The sequence below is a fragment of the Salvelinus fontinalis genome, unplaced genomic scaffold (assembly GCF_029448725.1).
Source record: "Salvelinus fontinalis isolate EN_2023a unplaced genomic scaffold, ASM2944872v1 scaffold_0888, whole genome shotgun sequence".
In the NCBI taxonomy this organism is placed as follows: Eukaryota; Metazoa; Chordata; class Actinopteri; order Salmoniformes; family Salmonidae; genus Salvelinus; species Salvelinus fontinalis.
The window spans coordinates 3,937-22,925 of record NW_026601097.1 but is presented as its reverse complement, the minus strand read 5'-3'; the positions used below and the strand labels follow the sequence as shown (position 1 = coordinate 22,925).

The following is an 18,989-nucleotide window of genomic DNA, read 5'->3' as shown; positions in this document are numbered from 1 at the left end:
TGATCAGAGAGCTCTGTCGGTCAGTAGCATGGCCAGATGGTTTTGTAGCCTGTGGCATAGTAGAAAACTCCCCTCAGAACATTCAAATGATTCATCATTATCATTACCATCATTTCCACCCCAACCAACACCACAACTAACACATCAGCAGCAGCATCATCATCATCATCCTCATCATCATCACTGTCATCATCACAACCAATACCATCATTATCATCATTACTGTCATCACCACAACCAACAGCATCATCATCATCATCATCATCATCATCATCATCATCATCATCATCATCATCATCACCACAACCAACAACATCAGCATCATCATCATAATCATCATAATCATAATCACTGTCATCACCACAACCATCATCATCACAACCAACATCATCATCATCATCGTCATCATCATTACTGTTATCACCACAACCAACAGCATCATCATCATCATCATCATCATCATCATCATCATCATCATCATCATCATCATCATCATCATCATCATCATCATCATAATCATCATCACTGTCATCACCACAACCAACACCATCAGCATCATCATCATTGTCATCATCATTAGTGTTATCACCACAACCAACACCATCAGCATCAGCATCATCATCATCATCATCATCATCATCATCATCATCATCATCATCATCATCATAATCACTGTCATCCCCACAACCAACACCATCAGCATCATCATCATCAGCATCATCATCATCATCATCATCATCATCATCATCAGCATCATCATCATCATCATCATCATCATCATTGTCATCATCATTAGTGTTATCACCACAACCAACACCATCAGCATCAGCATCATCATCATCATCATCATCATCATCATCATCATCATCATCATCATCATCATCATCATCATCACTGTCATCCCCACAACCAACACCATCAGCATCATCATCATCATCATCATCATCATCATCATCATCATCATAATCATCATCACTGTCATCACCACAACCAACACCATCAGCATCATCATCATCGTCGTCATCATTACTGTCATCCCCACAACCAACACCATCAGCATCATCATCATTGTCATCATCATTAGTGTTATCACCACAACCAACACCATCAGCATCATCATCATCGTCATCATCATTACTGTTATCACCACAATCAACACCATCAGCATCAGCATCATCATCATCATCATTACCATTATAATCTTTCTCTCTCACTCGCTCAGTTTCCCCTGCAAACACATGTACACATCTCTCTCCTCTGCCTTTCTGAGCCTATGCCAGCTCTGTACTCTGTAGCTGGGAGTGTTTTGTGAGTTCCTCTCTGTCTCTACATGGTATTTAGTCGCACCTTGTGAACGGAGCTGTCTACATGGGGCATCCCATTACCCTCCACTCCCCCGCTCCCTCCCTGACACACAACCATTCAGAAAATAATTTGCATGGCATTTCATTTCATAATTTGCATGGCATTTCATAATTTGTATGGCATTTCATTTCATAATTTGCATGCCATTTTAATTCATAATTTGCATGGCATTTCATTTCGTAATATGCATGACCTTTAATTTACTCAACTCAACGTTTTGGGGAAGAAAAATATCTTAAGTGTAATAGCATTTCCACTGCTACATTCTTAGAAAAAAGTGTTCTAAAAGGATTATTCAACTATCCCATAGGAGAACCCTTTTTGGTTCCAGGTATAATCCTTTTGGTTTCATCTGTGGAAAGAGTTAGACCTGGAACCAAAAGCGTTCTACCTGCAGCCAAAAAGGGTTCTTCAAAGGGTTCTCCTATGGGAACAGCCGAAGAACCCTTTTAGGTCCTAGATAGGACCTTTTTTTCTAAGAGAGAGGGAGCAGCAGCACAGCAGTCCGAAGGCAGTAACGAGAACAGTGAGAGAGTGAGAGCATCCCCAGAGGGCTCACAACAGACATCTATTAGACCTAATTACAGCTGTCATCATTCTATTTACTCAGAGAAAGAGAGGAATAAGCCTTCTGTACTGTACGAGTCCACCGAGTTAGTTTTAAATACCAGTGGGTACAGCAGTTGAGCCTTCGATAGCAACATGGCCGATTAACATTTGGATCTTTGGATTTTAAATGTAACTTTTCCCCTCCATTAGAGTTTCCCCTTGTATGTCACTGCAGACACTTTGAATATCAGCTTTTAACCTGTTCATGTCCTGTGTGAGGATATCTTAATAACTGGAAACAGAGAGAGAGAGAGAAAGAAAGAGAGAAAGAGAGAAAGAGAGAGAGAAGGGTAGAGAACTCTCCCCACCCACACACAAACCCTCTACCATTCCTCACCCTCCTACCCACCAGCCTCCCTGTCATCCCTGCTGCTGTGCCACTGTGACTAGGCTGTGTCAGCTAGCCTGTCTGGCCTGGTGGCAGGGCGGTTGCAGCAGGGTGACAGGGGGATCTGGTGGTGGAAGCTGGAGTGGCAGCGGGTGGCTGGTCCCTCCAACAGCGAGGTGACACGCTGGACAGCACTGCCCCAAGAGCCACCTAAACCAGAGCTGACAACACCAGCCCTGCATGGCCCCGGTCCTCTGCTCCACCCAGCCAGCTACAGCCTCTGACCTAGCCCTAGCAGCAACTACAGTCCCAGCCTCTTGTAAGAAAGCCTTCCCTGCTCTATACAGCCATGCTGGTTCACCCTGGTTCACTTGAGTGTGTGCCGTGCAGTATGTCTGTGAGGAAGTATGAGGGTCAATGCTCTCTTTCCCCATGGTCCACAGACAGGAAGCTGTGGTGTGGTGCCTGACTCCTCCCTGTCTAGACAGCGTGACCAGAGAATCCTGGACTGGGGAACACTGCCTGTTCCCTTCCCTTCCCAGCAGCACTCATTAGTTAGGGCACTCGAGTGGTGCAGCGGTCTAAGGCACTGCATCTCAGTGCAAGAAGTGTCACTATAGTACCTGGTTTGAATCCAGGCTGTATCACATCCGGCTGTGATTGGGAGTCCCATAGGACGGCGCACAGTTGTCTGGGTTTGGCCGGAGTAGGCCGTCATTGTAAATAAGAATTTGTTCTTAACTGACTTGCCTGGTAAAATAAATATGTATATATAATTTGTGCATGTCTCTGCCTGCTCAGGGGGGACAGTCAGTGGAAAGACCACTCCTTAATAAATGATGTTTTTTTTCTCCCACTCAGTCATAGGTTGGTGATCTGGTGTGTGTGTGAGGTGTGTGCATGTCGTGCCTGTGTGTACATGTGCGTGCGTGTGTGTTTCTATGAGTGTGTTTGTGTGTGTGTGTTTCTACTGTGTGTGTTGGCTCAGCTGTCCCCTTAGTGCCCCTGCCTGTCTGAGTCTGACAGGCTGACAGCCTCAGAGAGAGAGGGAGAGGGAGGGAGGCTGATGCCAACACCCCTGAGGTGAAGGGTCACGAATGACTGCCTCTCAAACGTAGTGTGAAGCGTCTAGATAGGAGGCCATTACTTGGGGGTCTGGCCATCTCAACGTAAGTGGTTATTATCACCTCAATATTTTTCTTATTATGACAATTACATGCTTCAGAAGCACATTAAGTGATACAAGATGCCAACTGGGAGTAGTTGACAGCTATTTGGAGACTCAATGCACAGAGCAATTTGCAGCACAGAGGCAAACCAATTAGATTTAGGCCACTTTGGAAAGGGCCCAAGCTAGCTCGTTGGGTATTTGGCTGGACTGGCTATTTACTGCTGGAAATATCACTGTGTAGAGAGCAGCAGCTGGGATTCTTCACTGTTAGATCTGTGGAAGAGCCTGGTCTTATTCCCTGGGCTCTCTCAGTCACAACACTGTCTAGATGCCGTCAAGCATGAGTCTAATCCAAACAGGTCAATCCTCAAATCCTCCAAATTAATGATGTGCTTTTCTGCCCAACGGTTATTGGGAACTGGCGACTAGCGAGTAATGTTATTATTCACAGTGCTTTCCCTTTTTTAATTGGCTCTGAGGCTAACAATCAGGTGGATGTCACACTAGATTCACCTGTTTAGAAATACGTCACCATGGTTCCCCTCTTTGCAGGACCCCACTGTGTCATATGGCACGCACTTGCGGTGACCTGTGACTGCCTGCTCAGAAAAATAGCTCTGGTGATTGGTTGAGACAGCCTATGACATCATCTAGCTCAGTAGAGTTGATTGGTTGGGACAGCGAGTGACACCGCTGACAGAGAGAAAGTGAGGGAAGTGGTAGAGAGAAACAGAAAGAAAGAGGCCTCTGTGTGTGCTGGGCTGATCGAGCACGGGCAGATGATGCCATCTGACAGACTGAGACAGCCTGGCAGAGCAGGGCGGGCAGACCAGGCGGGCGGGTGGTAGGGCGGGCGAAGGGGGCAGCCACGGAGGCATGACGAAAACAAAAGCCTGTGCCACCACAGAGGATACATGAACAACATGTATCGTCTGTAACATTATCACTTTTTATGACCACAAAACCTTCTTATTCATCTGGACAATATACCATAACACTCAACATGTTATGCTTCAGTAAACAATAGATGACAATAATACATAAATTGGTGAAAGAACCACAGTAGTAGCTGGTTTCATCTTCAGCTTTGATCCAGTATTTTCCCTATGGCCATTTTAGGAGACACAGGAGAGGTCTTTGGTGGCCGTAGAGAGGGTTAGATAAAGGTTCATGGAGGTGGCTGGGGACAGATTCTGTGGAACCTGACTGACGGTGGTGGGTGGACAGAAAGACAGACAGATAGACAGACAGATAGAGAGACAGATCGCTAGCTACAGCAGGTGGCCTAGAGGTTACATTATTGGGCCAGTAACTGAAAGGATGCTAGTTGGCATCCCCGAGCTGACAAGGTGAACAATCTGCTGATGTGCCATTCAGCAAGGCACTTAACCCTAATTGCTCCAGGTTCAATGTTGATAATGTCAGACACTAGCTGTGACCCCAGTCTCCAAGGGTGTCTCAGGTGAGTGGGATATGCAAAAAACACATTTCCAATTCACTGAAATAGGACAAATATAAGTACCCACCAAATAATTGTTATTATAGATGCCTCTCCTGGGTTGTGGCCCACATATCCCATCAGTGGTGGGTGGGTGGCCTTCCCTTAGTGCAGCTGGAGAACTGCGGGGATGTGTGTTTAAGGGACTATCTACCTCCCTCTCCCTTCAATCTCCTCTTTTATAAGACTATCATTCAGACTGTCGGCATTCATAGGGGATTCCCTAGAAATTGTTCAGAATATCCTTAACCAGTCAATGCCCCACACCCTCCCCTCCCTCCTACCTCCCCCTCGCCTCTCTCTCCCCACAGGGGATGTGTGTAACATAAGCTCAGCCTTGAATACTGGCCCATTACACATCACACAGAACAGACATACCTACACCAGCAAGGCACTATACTGCTTTCAGTATAGTTTCAGTATAGTGCTCTATTGTGAGAGTATTGTGGAGTATTGTTGGGCTTTGTGGGTTATGTATTACTATGTTGTAATCCACAGCATGCCCAGTGCTAGTGTAACGGATGTGAAATGGCTAGCTAGTTAGCGGGTACGCGCTAGTAGCGGTTCAATCAGTTACGTCACTTGCTCTGAAACCTAGAAGTAGTGTTGCCCCTTGCTCTGCAAGGGCCGCGGCCTTTGTGGCGCGATAGGTAACGATGCTTCGTGGGCGACCGTTGTTGATGTGTGCAGAGGTTCCCTGGTTCGCGCCCGTGTCAGGGCGAGGGGACGGTTTAAAGTTATACTGTTACGCTACTCTCTTGTTGTTTTGTGATAGTATCCCTTATGATATTCTTCGCTCACCATCTCTCCTGTCTCTCTCTTTCTCTGTTCCAGGACCTGTCTGGCTCCATAGATGACCTCCCTACAGGTACAGAGGCTGGTCACAGTTCAGCCATCAGTGCTACAGGCTCCACCAGTAGCCAGGGGGAGCAGAGTAACCCAGCCCAGTCACCCTTCTCACCCCACGCGTCACCCCACCTGTCTGGTCAAGGCAGCGGCCCATCGTCCTCTCCTGTTGGGTCCCCTGTGGGCTCCAACCAATCACGCTCCGGCTCTGGCCCCATCTCCCCTGTCAGCGGCCCAACCACAGCACCAGGTAAGCCAACAGGGTTCCTTAGGCAAATAATTTCACAAAATAATCAAAAAACCTCATACTGGTGATTGACTCTCTTTCTTCTATAACACTCCTCTGATTCGTCTGTTCAAGTATCCTGTACAGGTATAATGACACCCTGTTGTGTTAAGATAAATTATGAGAAAAATATGGTCAGAACTACAGCAATGGCCATGTCAAGATGACCGATGGGCTAGTTATAACCTTGTCTCATCGCTGCAACTCCTCTATGGGCTCGGGAGAGGTAAAGGTTGAGACATGCATCCTCCAAAACAGGACCCACCTGTCCAACAACTTCTTAACACGCCGCTTAACCCAGAAGTCAGCCACACCAGGAAACGCCATTTGACTGACGACCGAAGTCAACTTGCAGGCGCCCAGCCCACCACAAGGAGTCGCTAGAGGACGAGCCAAGGAAAACCTCCCCCAGCCAAACCTTCCTCTAACCCGGACTGTGCAGGCTGTAGTGGCGCCTTAGACCACTGCACCACTCAGAGCCTCGATGTCTCCTTTCTATTTGAAATCATTTGTCATTTATTTTGAAAAACATTTTAGATGCACAGATACAGATGGCTGCTGTTGGCCTCTGTATTCTTCCTATCAGAACAGGAAGCCAAAATAAGACAATATCAGATGTGTGTGTGTGAGGATTCAGGGCTGTTCCTCCCTAGAGGAATGGATGAGCATTTAGATAAACAGTGAGGTAATGAATGGGAGTGTGTTGGACAGGCCTTGGACAGGCCAGAGTGACACACGGCTATGAGACATGGCTCTGACTGCCCTCCCCTCCCCATCCAACCACAGCCTCCGCTGCTCTTCCTGATTAAGGCCTGACGGGCACGTCAGCAGCTCGCAGACCTGTCAATCACGGTGACGAGGCGGGACAAATGCTTGAGTGAGCTCCTGAGGCCAGCGGGTTGTTCCGGGCGGAATGAGCGCGTACGGGAGTGATTGACACTAATGAAAAAGCAGGACAGCCGCTCCCGACGCGAATGCCAAGATCATGCGGAGTGAGATGGTGAGACAGGAGGCGGATCTCATCGGAGGGATGGCTGTGATTAATAGAGTATCTATAAATATTCTCCCATCATGCAGAACACATCCTCATAGAGAGAGGATCATAGTCTGGTAACAGCTGCTAGGGTTTACCAGCTGTAGTTTATGCAATCACTTCTAATGAGAAATACCAACACCAGGCATATGAGAGAGAAACACTGAGAACTAATGTTGCTATGATATGAAGGATTGATTACTGTTTACTTACTAGCAGGTCATGATAATTGTGTGATTTATCTTGCCTGCAACCTGTCTCCTTTCTAAACATACAAACATTATATTTTTGCCTCTGTCCGTATGACAATCACTGGCTGTCCCTAGGCCTTGTCTCTGGGTCCATTTGTCACTCTTCCATAAAGAGTGGCAGGGTCAAGTCTGTGGCAATGTCACTGGTCAAGTCTGCACCAGCACCACCACCACATTGGTTAGGTTAGGTTACGGTAGTCCATTGTATCCGATGATGACTTCCACTTCTGAGTTAACGGTGAATTCTTTGGTGACTGTAGAGTCTAATCCGAGATCCACAAACTTTATTGCAGTTGGGGCAAATGCAGTCTGTGTTGGCGGGGGCAGGCATGTATGTCTCCTGAGCTGTTTTTGCTGTCTCTTTGTGCTCCTCTCCTCCTCCCACCTCTGTTCACCTCTTTGGCAGAGCTGCCGCCAGGTGGAACGGTCGGCAGCAGCATCCTCTAGGTTTGATGTTGTTCACTGCACTTCTCCTGGAGTTGCCGTGCCGTGACTATCATGTCGACCGTACTCCTGTTCTTTATGAAGCCGCATTGTGACTCTGGCAGCGGTTCCTCTGTGATATAGTTCATCAACCTGTGTAGCATCACCTTTGCCAGGACCTTGCCGGAAACAGCCAGAAGGTATATCCCTTAACCAACAACGCAGTTTTACAAGCAGTTGCCATACCAGGCAGTGATGGAACCCGTCAGGATGCTCTCGATGGTGCAGCTGTAAAACCTTTTGAGAATCTGAGGACCCATGCCAAATCTTTTCAGTCTCCTGAGGGTGAATAGGTTTTGTCATGCCCTCTTCACGACTGTTTTGGTGTGCTTGGACCATGTTAGTTTATTGGTGATGTGGACGCCAAGGAACTTGAAGCTCTCAACCTGCTCCACTACAGCCCCGTCGATGAGAATGGGGGCGTGCTCGGTCCTTCTTTTCCTGTAGTCCACAATCATCTCTTTTGTCTTGCTCACGTTGAGGGAGAGGTTGTTGTCCTGGCACCACACAGTCAGGTCTCTGACCTCCTCCCTATAGGCTGTCTCATCGTTGTCGGTGATCAGGCCTACCACTGTTGTGTCATCAGCAAACTTAATTATGGTGTTGGAGTTGTGCTTGGCCGTGCAGTCATGGAACAGGAAGTACAGGAGGGGACTGAGCACGCACCCCTGAGGAGCCCCCGTGTTGAGGATGTGTTGTTACCTACCCTTACTATCTGGGGGCGTCCCGTCAGGAAGCCCAGGAGCCAGTTGCAGAGGGAGATGTTAAGTGATGAGCTTTGAGGGCACTATGGTGTTGAATGCTGAGCTGTAGTTAATGAATAGGTGCTTCCTGCTTTAATTTTAGCTTGTAAGCCGGAATCAGGAGGATAGAACTATGGTCAGATTTGCCAAATGGAGGGTGAGGGAGAGCTTTGTATGCGTCTCTGTGTGCGGAGCTAAGGTCTAGAATTCTTTTCCCTCTGGTTGCACATTTAACATGCTGATAGAAATTAGGTAAAACTGATCCAAGTTTCCCTGCATTAAAGTCCCCAGCCACTAGGAGCGCCACGTCTGGACGAGCATTTTCCTGTTTGTTTATGGCAGAATACAGCTCATTGAGTGCGGTTTTAGTGTCAGCATCGGTATGTGGTGGTATGTAGACAGCTACGAAAAATACAGATGAAAATTCTCTAGGTAGATCGTGTGGTCTACAGCTTATCATGATACACTCCACCTCAGACGAGCAAAACCTTGAGACTTCCTTAGATATGGTGCACCAGCTGTTGTTTACATAAATGCATAGGCCCCTGCCCCGTGTCTTACCAGAAGCTGCTGTTCTGTCCTGTCGATAGAGTGTATAACCCGCCAGCAGTATGTTTTTAATGTCGTCCTTCAGCCACGACTCGGTGAAACATAAGATACTGCAGTTTGTAATGTTCCATTGGTAGGATAAACGTGCTTTCAGTTAATCCCATTTATTTTCCAGCGATTTTTTTATTTTATTTTTTATTTTACCGTTATTTTACCAGGTAAGTTGATTGAGAACAGGTTCTCATTTGCAGCAACGACCTGGGGAATAGTTACAGGGGAGAGGAGGGGGATGAATGAGCCAATTGTAAACTGGGGATTATTAGGTGACCATGATGGTTTGAGGGCCAGATTGGGAATTTTAGCCAGGACACCGGGGTTAACACCCCTACTCTTACGATAAGTGCCATGGGATCTTTAATGACCTCAGAGAGTCAGGACACCCATTTAACGTCCCATCCAAAAGACGGCACCCTTTCAGTTAGCTAGCAGGACGGAAGGCAAGGGCAGATTTGCCACTCATCTCCTCATCCTCACAAGGCATCCTGATACCTTTCTGCAAAATCTCAGTTTCCTTCTCCAGCGAATAATGGGGAACTGGGCCTGGTCGGGTGTCTGTATTATATCCCTCCAGTCTGACTCATTGAAGAAGAACTCTTTGTCGAGTTTGACGTGAGAAATCGCAGTTCTGATGTCCATAAAGCTCCTCTCGGTCATAAGAGAGCAGCAACACCATGTACAAAACAAGCTACGAACAACGCGAAAAAACAAAACAAAATAGCATGGTTGGTTAAGAGCCAATAAGACGGCAGCCTTCCACTTCCGCCACTGTTGGGGGACGATCTCCCGGTCCCAAACCTCAGTGATGTACTGGTGGAGCATTCTGGTGCAGAAGTAACCTCCCTTCTTAAGTAGCTCTGCCGGGATGCTGTCAGCACCAGGAGTCTTGTTGTTCTTGAGGGAAAGGACAGCTGATAACACCATATGGAAGGTTGGCCTGTTCCTAGGCCTTGTCTCTGAGTCTATTCGACACCCCATAAAGAGTGACAGGGTCAAGTCTGTGGCATTGTCACTGGTCAAGTCTACACCAGCACCACCATCACATTAAGGTTCTGACCGTGACACCACCGTACTGTGACCATGATGTGACCGTGGCGGTGGTTTATTGCCTTCTGAAGGTAGCTGCCTCGGTTACCGAGGCGACGCACGTCACATGGCCAAGTGCTCACGGGACACCTGTCACCCCTGACAACGGTCAGAGGAGAGCAATTCCACATTGTCAGCCTTTCACCTGGCTGTCACACACACTCACACACACACTATAAACACTGTCACACACACACATTCACTTTCAGACGGCACACACATATTGACTGACTGTGTACATACAGCACACACCAAATACACATGCTCGCACACACATACACTGGCACTCACACTATACTGTAGATGCACACAAACACTATACATTCATTTCACAGACACACACAGACACACACAGACACACACAGACACACACACACACTAACAGGCTCCCAGTAATAGAAGATACAGAGAGGTGTGTCAGCAGCCTATGAGAAGATCAGGCCTACAGACAGATAGTGATAGAGAAATGTCTAGAGTTAGATATCGCAATATTTTTAGTTACGATATCATATCGATCCTTTGACTCCAAGTATCGATCTGTTTAAAAAACATTAGCTAGCGCTTGTGGGCTATATCTGCGCCAAAGCTCCAGTATTTCTCATCCTATACCTTGTTTTACACCTTCTTTTTAAATAGTGAGCCAACATGTTTTCAGCTCTTGTATTTACATGACTCATTTTCTCATGCTCTCTCTTGTTTCTCTGCAGCAGACATATAGTGAGCTTGTTTGGAACATCAAATCGCAATGCGTATAGAATAGTGAGAATAGTGAGAATAGTGAGAATCGTAAAACATATGGCATCGGCAACTAAGTATAATGATAAAGTGGTATGGTGAGGTCCCTGGTAACTCAAAACCCTACAAACAGACATGTATTTATTGTAGAAAGCATCCGTTTCCCTCAGCGTAACTCACTTCATACATCACTCTCCTTTCCAGACCTGTCTCTCTCTCTCTCTCCCTCTATTCAATTTCAATTCAATTTAAGGACTTTATTGGCATGGGGACATATGTTAACATTGCCAAAGCAAGTGAAGTAGATAATAAACAAAAATGAAATAAACAATAAAAATGAACAGTTAACATAACACTTCCAAAGGAATAGACATTTCAAATGTCATATTATGTCTATATACAGTGTTGTAATGATGTGCAAATAGTTAAAGTACAAAAGGGAAAATAAGTCAACATAGATATGGGTTGTATTTACAAAGGTGTTTGTTCTTCACTGGTTGCCCTTTTCTTGTGGCAACAGGTCACAAATCTTGCTGCTGTGATGGTACACTGTGGTATTTCAACCAATAGATATGGGAGTTCATCAATATTGGGTTTGTTTTCTAATTCTTTGTGGATCTGTGTAATCTGAGGGAAATACAGTATGTGTCTTTAATATGGTCATACACTTGGCAGGAGGTTAGGAAGTGCAGCTCAGTTTCTCTCTCTCCCTCTCAGTCTCTCTCTCTTTCTCTCTCTCCTTGCCATTTCTCAAATGGAATACAACATTATCTAGGTTCGCCTGGCATTTGGATTCTCCTCGAGCCAGGAGGCACAGAAGGCAAATTGATTTTCCTGTTGTGCTACATTTGTGACAGTCAAGCAGAAATCACATTGCTCAGCCCCAATGTCTCTAAACCAATTCGGAGCACCCCACATTTTTTGTCTTTGGGGACGCAAACGGCATTACTCTCATCCACATTCCAGGCAGAATGGGATGTGCGCTGGGAAGGGAGAGGAGGGGGAGAGGAGGGGGAGAGGAGGAGGAAAGGCTGTGGGGCTTTGCTAGAGTCACTGAACAATACTTCTGTATCTCTGTGTACTGCTGGTTACCAATGCCTCTCTCACAGTCTCTAGTCAAACCAGAGGAGTGATCGGAATAGTGATGCAACTAGTGATCCCTCATCCTCTCTCTCTTTGATTCTAGTGACCTCTCATCCCCTCTCTTCGATTCTAGTGACACCTCATCTCCTCTCTCTTTGATTCTAGTGACCTCTCATCCCCTCTCTTTAATTCTAGTGATCCCTCATCCGCTCTCTTTAACTCTAAGTGACCCCTCATCCCCTCTCTCTTTGATTCTAGTGATCCCTCATCCCCTCTCTCTTTAATTGTAATGATCTCTCACCCCCTCTCTCTTTAACTCTAAGTGACCCCTCATCCCCTCTCTCTTTGATTCTAGAGATCCCTCATCTCTCTCTCTTTGATTATAGTGATCCCTCGTCCTCTCTCTTTAATTCTAGTGATCCCTCATCCCTCTCTCTTTGATTCTAGTGATCCCTCATCCCCTCTCTCTCTCTGTGATTTTAGTGATCCCTCATACCCTCTCATTGATTCTAGTGATCCCTCATCCCCCCTCTCTCTCTCTCTCTCTCTTTGATTCTAGTGATCCCTCATCCCCTCTCTTTGATTCTAGTGATCCCTCTCTCTCTCTCTGATTCTAGTGATCCCTCTCTCTCTCTCTGATTCTAGTGATCCCTCTCTCTCTCTCTGATTCTAGTGATCCCTCTCTCTCTCTCTGATTCTATTATCTTTGATGCTTGACAGACAGTGTGTCCAACCCATTGACTTACCGTCTTAGGGTGACATGACCTTTCTCCATGCTGTCACAAGCTGTTAGTTATGATCACCATGGAGATGTTACCATGTATGTATCGGTCCTCAGGACCAACTGATGAGACTGCCCTTTGACCTTTTAGGCTGTAGTACCAAGAAACAGTGGGCTGCACTACATAGGGAATATAGTAGTATGATGATTTGTATTGTATTAATTTTTGTTGTAGGCATGACCCTGGTTGTCTGTGCCTGTCTGTGCCTGTCTGTGTGTGTGTGTGTGTGTGTGTGGTCTTCTATGAGGGCTGGAGTAGATCCACTCATTCTAGTACTGCTACTAATGGACTCAGACCACATCCTCACTCCCTGATGGCACAACACTGCTTGAGCTGCCTGTTGTAGAAAATCACAACAAACGCTTGTCTCCCTTTCTCTCATTCTCCTCCAAGGTCCATCAAGGTCCATTTAGCATTGCCACGGCCCCCTCATCCCTCTCCTCCCACAGTCCTCCTCCTCCTCTCTTTTTTCTGTAAAAGACGTGATTGAAGCTTTCTGGCGAGCACTTGGAGACTAAGCTGTTTATCTGCGCCCGCTTGAAGTGCTTCCAGGGCTAGAGGAGCGCCGAAAGGTCAGGGCGAGTCACGGGGCGAGAGAGCGTCTACGGATGGAGGGAGAGAGAGGGAGAGAGAGGAGGAACAGTGCAGACCTGTCTGGCATTGGGTACACCACCTCTGAGCCATTCACATTATTGTTAATCATAAGGTTTAGCATAGGTGTATTATAGTCATGAAGATGTTGACAGACTGGGTTCTGTGAGGTCTGGAAAGATCAAGTTAAGGGTCATAATTGAACCAATGGGAGATGCAACTGGGCATCCATGTTGGCTCAATCAGTAATACCAGAGGCGTATTGCTATTCTGATACAGTAAATGCTCCAAGGAAAAAAAACAAAAATACAATCGCAAAACGTTACACTACAGATTTGCTAGGGGTATTACCGTAGATGTGAAAGTTAGCCCAAAGGACTGTGTTTTAGTTGGGGAACTCACAGTGAGTTGCAGCGTTAATGAGAGTACTTCAGAGGGGTTGGGTTAAATGTGGAAGACACATTTCAGTTGAATGCATTCAGTTGTACAACTGACTAGGTTTCCCCTCTCCCTTTCCAGTGGTAGTTCCTGTCGGGCCAGTCCCTCAGTGGCTGTTTCCGTGGAACACTGCCTCTGTCCCTCTGTCCCTCTCTGTGAGGCAGCACAGGACTGGGACACACCTTCCACTGAATCCCCGTATTTTCCTGTCCTTCACATTCTTCTATCTTCCCCCCTCCTTTCTTTTCTCTCCCTCCTTTCTTTTCTCTCCCTCCTTTCTTTTCTCTCCCTCCCTTTCTCCACACCCCCCTGGTCTTGGAGCGCTTGGTCTCCTGATGGTTGGTACAGTCCAAAGTGAAATCTGACAGCAGCCCGCTGGATAGCCTACCTGTTAAAAGGAGAATCAAAATGCTAGCTTGCTGTGTCTTCTTTTTAGTGAAATCCCATTCTGCGCTGGGCTGACTGGCTGAGTGGGACCTGGAGCAGTGCGCGCAATTATGTTCCTGCAGCAGGCAGCCAAGTATACTGACTGGCTGCTCTGGCGTTGTGTCCCCCTCCCGCCCCCCCCCCCCCCCCTCTCTTTTAGCTAAAGCTGCACTTTCTTCTCCTTGCCGTACCTTCCCCAGCTCAGCGTAGCCCAGCTCAGCCCAGCTCAGAGTTAGCTTGGTAATGAGGTCCATGGGAGAGTATTTCTCCGCCCCAGCACATTCCCCTGTCCCCTACAGGGTAAGTCACGCTAGCTGGTATCCCCAGGCTGGAAAATCCTTGACCCCTGTTCATTGAGATCTATGTTTACAGCTTACGCCCCGGCCCCAAAGACACACTAGTGTTACCTTGCCTGTGTGTGTGTGTGTGTGTGTGTGTGTGTGTGTGTGTGTGTGTGTGTGTGTGTGTGTGTGTGTGTGTGTGTGTGTGTGTGTGTGTGTGTGTGTGTGTGTGTGTGTGCGTGTGTGTGTGTGTGCGTGTGTGCGTGCGTGCGTGCGTGCGTGCGTGCGTGCGTGCGTGCGTGCGTGCGTGCGTGCGTGCGTGCGTGCGTGCGTGTGTGTGTGTCCTAGCCTGCAAGGTGTATTCCACCAACCTGAAATGCTGCCCTTCGCCTTATTCTCCTGTCAGTCCAGTAGCACTCAGTGCTATTAATGAATTTACTCAGAATGGCTTCTGCTCATCCAACTGTGTGTGTGTCCCTCCCTTTCATCATCAATTAAAGTGCTTTTATTTTCTCAGTGGGACCAAGCTGACGGTGAACCTGCATGGGATGCACCGCGCGCTCAGAGGCGTAATATTACCATCCCTGAAAAACAGAGAGGACTATGAGAGGACTATGTCCAGCAGTAGTCTATATGTCTTTCAACTCTTCAGTGGCATTTGAGATGAAACCCCTGTCTTCAAAGCATCTTGCATTGCCCTTACAATCCTAGCAGAGGAATAGCTGAAAGTTTTTGGGGTTTTGACGCTAGTATTATCTCAAAACACATGAACTCCATTATTTATGGACTCTTACTTTGTATCGGGGGAACAGTTGGAATGACTGGACTTGTTAAAAGTTTTAAAATGGAGATTACAATGATTTTATTTTTGTCATGAACCATGCTCTCACTCAGCATATCTGACTGTTCTTGCTCTTCTTCTAAAGTAGTGGCTGGATTTCAAACAAGCAGTCATTTCCTCTCTAGCTTCAGTAGTGACTTAATGCAGCATACCCATACTCTTTATTTCATCCATAAACTTCATTAAGGCTTTTCATTTACATTGTGTCTGTTTCTGTGTGTGTGTATGTGATCTTGTGGATGCTCCTGGTCTTTGAGTAACAGCTAGATCCTCAGTGAGGGCTATAGTGGAGGTGAAAATTGCTCACTGTGGTGATTGAGAGAGCAGAGGGAGAGGGAGAGAGCAGAGGGAGAGGGAGAGAGCAGAGGGAGAGGGAGAGGGAGAGGGAGAGGGAGAGGGAGAGAGCAGAGGGAGAGGGAGAGGGAGAGAGCAGAGGGAGAGGGAGAGGGAGAGGGAGAGGGAGAGAGCAGAGGGAGAGGGAGAGGGAGAGGGAGAGAGCAGAGGGAGAGGGAGAGCAAGCCAGCCGTTGTGCTGTGCCTGATTGACAGAAATGTTAATTGTGTTCTGGAGCACCTGTGGGACTTCCTTCACCCCCCAACCCCCAACACGCATTCCATTCCTAGCTCCAGTACAAATACAGAATTACTCCAGTGGTGAGAAGACTCCAACAGTCACATCTTTCAAGATACCCTCCACATGCTCTAGTCACTTTGGGTTAGCTCTAGCAGACGTGAACAAACACCCTAATGTTGCCAGTCATTGGTAATAAAGATGCTGTGTTGGAGAGGCAGAGGGATGTGGGATTAAGGTACAGCCTGCTGACATTTAAACCTGCTTCTCTCTGCAGCAGAGAAGGCAGCGCTGAGCTCAGGTAGGTGGAGGAGGAAAAAGCCTCCTGATTGTTGCATTATTAATCAGACTCAGTCTTAAACGTGCTGCCAGGCCTTCTAGACTGTCTGTTTGTTTTATCCACAGCTAATTATTCAATGGAGCTCATTAATATTTTTAAGGAGAAGAGAGAATGGAGGAGGAGAGGAAAACAGAGGAGAGGAAGTGATTTCTGGTAGTGAATTCCATTGCTCCTGCTCCCTTCTTCTTTCTCTCCTCTTCCTCACTATTCCTCACATTTTCAAATTTCCCTACTATACTCTCCGCTCCTCCTCCTCTCACCTCTTCTCCTCCTTTTTCTCCATCGGTGTTGTCCTCCCCCTCCTTTCTCTTGCTCTCTCTATTAATCTCTTGTGATCTTCATCTGCATGGTGATGTGGAGAGGGCTGCTCAGTATGCATGCCCTCACCACCACTGTCCTCCTACAGACTCACACACACCACACTGCCACCCACTCAAACATGATGTGACAATTGTAGCCCTTGCCTGATGCTTGGCACGCCCCCTCCCCAGCCAACATCCCTCACACACACACAAAGCCCCCTGGCTGGGAGAGGAGATGGGTATGAGGGGAAGGGTGAGCTTGCTGAGGGGGCTTCGTCAAGGTTCACTGGGGCTGTAAACGACGCTCAAGTGCCACCGGTGCAACAGCCAAAGCCCCCTTCTGGAAACGTGTGCCCAATGTGGTTAGCCACATTAGGGCTGGAGCCTGGCCACCCTACTCTTCCACCGTCTTCCCCCATCAGCCCTCTGAGAACAGGGGACAAGACTCTTTATGCCCCCCCTCTTATATCCTACACATGTTTTCCTCTGGTTGGTCTTCTGAGGCTCCCAGCTGTTGGTGTGGTGGAGGCTGAGCAGAACGGTGTGTTATTCTGATGTTATTTTAGTGTTAGCGCTGCAGTGAGATTTCAGCCCTGTCTCCTCTCCTCCTGGGAACAGGGTGACACACTCACTAATAGAATATTCTCTCTTCCAAGCTTTGCCGCTGGAGCCACTCTGGTGGTGTGTATGTGTGTTTGTGTTATAACGTTAATGTGTGTGTATGTTTCTCTGTGTATGTGAGTGTTAGTGTGAGTGGGTGGGCGAGTTGGTGGATGGAAATATTGTTTATTCAGTTTATGCAAAGCAATTATGTTGACTTAATTGGGTTTGTTTACGTGGAGTGTGTGCCACTGCTAGTCATGTATTACTGCTCTACATGACAACCAGCTCATCTAGTGCTCTCTCTCTCTCTCTCTCTCTCTCTCTCTCTCTCTCTCTCTCTCTCTCTCTCTCTCTCTCTCTCTGTCTCTGTCTCTGTCTCTGTCTCTGTCTCTGTCTCTGTCTCTGTCTCTGTCTCTCTCTGTCTCTCTCTGTCTCTGTCTCACCACACACACAGAGAAGAACAGAGAACAGTGGAATCTCTATATACTGCTTCAGGATGGAAGACAGTGTACCGGTTGTTTGGTTCATGTAAATATACTTACCTAAGAGTTGTATACTTTTGAAAATGTTGCTCTTTCTCCATTGGTTTACCCACCTTGAGTGTTGTAACCCTAATGTATAATGAAGCAGAGGACGGTGTGGGCTAATTTACCAGTTTTACCTTTCATCTGCCATTGCCCTAATCAGCCCCGCTGGTCTGTAGAGGATGTCCCACTGTACCAGAGGAGCATCAACCAATCAATAAATCAACCAATCAATAAAACTCAATGGCTTTTTTCTGTTAAGGATTACTTCTGATTACACTTGTACCGTAAGAGATCCACACAGTGATGACTTGTTTTATATTGCACTGTACTATAAGACATTGCCAGGCACACACACACACACTGCTACGCTATGAGGGTCTGTCTGTTATCTTTTTGTAACGCTCGGGAAAAGCTTTTCATTGAATAACGTCAGATAAGGATGACAAGTGGAAAGAAGGGAATAGAACTAGACATAAGAAGTATCCTTAACCTTTGAATTGCTCTATTGTACCAATAAAACGGTTTTTTATAAATATTTTTGGTGAATAATGTCGTCTCACCTTTGGCTTTGTGGAAGAAAGATAAATCCCTTTCAGACAAAACCTTTTTATGAGTAAATATCACAAATGACAATGCACGGTACAGCAGCTGTACTTTCTGCCTTTTTACTGAGTGGTGTTACCATAAAATATGTCCCCTCTTTCTGTGCTGATAGTATGGGGCTCACTGTATTCGGTCCTCCTCTGTTTACCACAGGTTCCCAGATGGCCCCCCAGACTCCTGGCAACATGTTGGATGTTCCCCACCCCCCCTTGTCCCAGTCCCCCATGCGTCAGGAAAGGGGTAAGTCTGACCACTAAGTAAGTGTGTACGTGTGTGTGTGTGTGTGCATGCGTGTGTGTGTGTGTGGGTGCGTACATACGTCTGTGTGTGTGTGCTTGCTAGTATGTGTTAGTGTTCTTGGGTATTGTGTGGTAATTTGCAGATTAATGCCCACCTGTGTGTTGAGCAAAGCTGTAGATCTGGGCTGAGTGGAGCCGTAGCGGATGGGCCTGGGGACAGCTAGTAACAGTTAAGCTTCTCAGCGTGTGTGTGTGTGTGTGTGTGTGTGTGTGTGTGTGTGTGTGTGTGTGTGTGTGTGTGTGTGTGTGTGTGTGGTGTGTGT

General features: G+C 46.9%; 1 protein-coding gene across 1 annotated transcript; it reads left to right on the top strand.

The window, feature by feature from the left end:
- The first annotated feature begins 4,348 nt into the window (after positions 1-4,348).
- Positions 4,349-18,719, top strand: LOC129847593 (AT-rich interactive domain-containing protein 1B-like). Its single transcript, XM_055915345.1, has 2 exons — positions 4,349-6,067; positions 18,581-18,719. The coding sequence occupies exons 1-2, from the start codon at positions 5,755-5,757 to the stop codon at positions 18,682-18,684; spliced, it is 417 nt and encodes a 138-aa protein (XP_055771320.1). The 5' UTR covers positions 4,349-5,754; the 3' UTR covers positions 18,685-18,719.
- The last annotated feature ends 270 nt before the right edge of the window (positions 18,720-18,989 follow it).

What these genes read in the sequence shown, in the direction of transcription:
- LOC129847593 (XM_055915345.1), top strand. Translation starts at nt 5,755, where the DNA reads ATGATATTCTTCGCTCACCATCTCTCCTGTCTCTCTCTTTCTCTGTTC. An exon ending in CGGCCCAACCACAGCACCAG is followed by an intron (nt 6,068 to 18,580) that starts GTAAGCCAACAG and finishes TGTTTACCACAG; the next exon opens with GTTCCCAGATGGCCCCCCAG.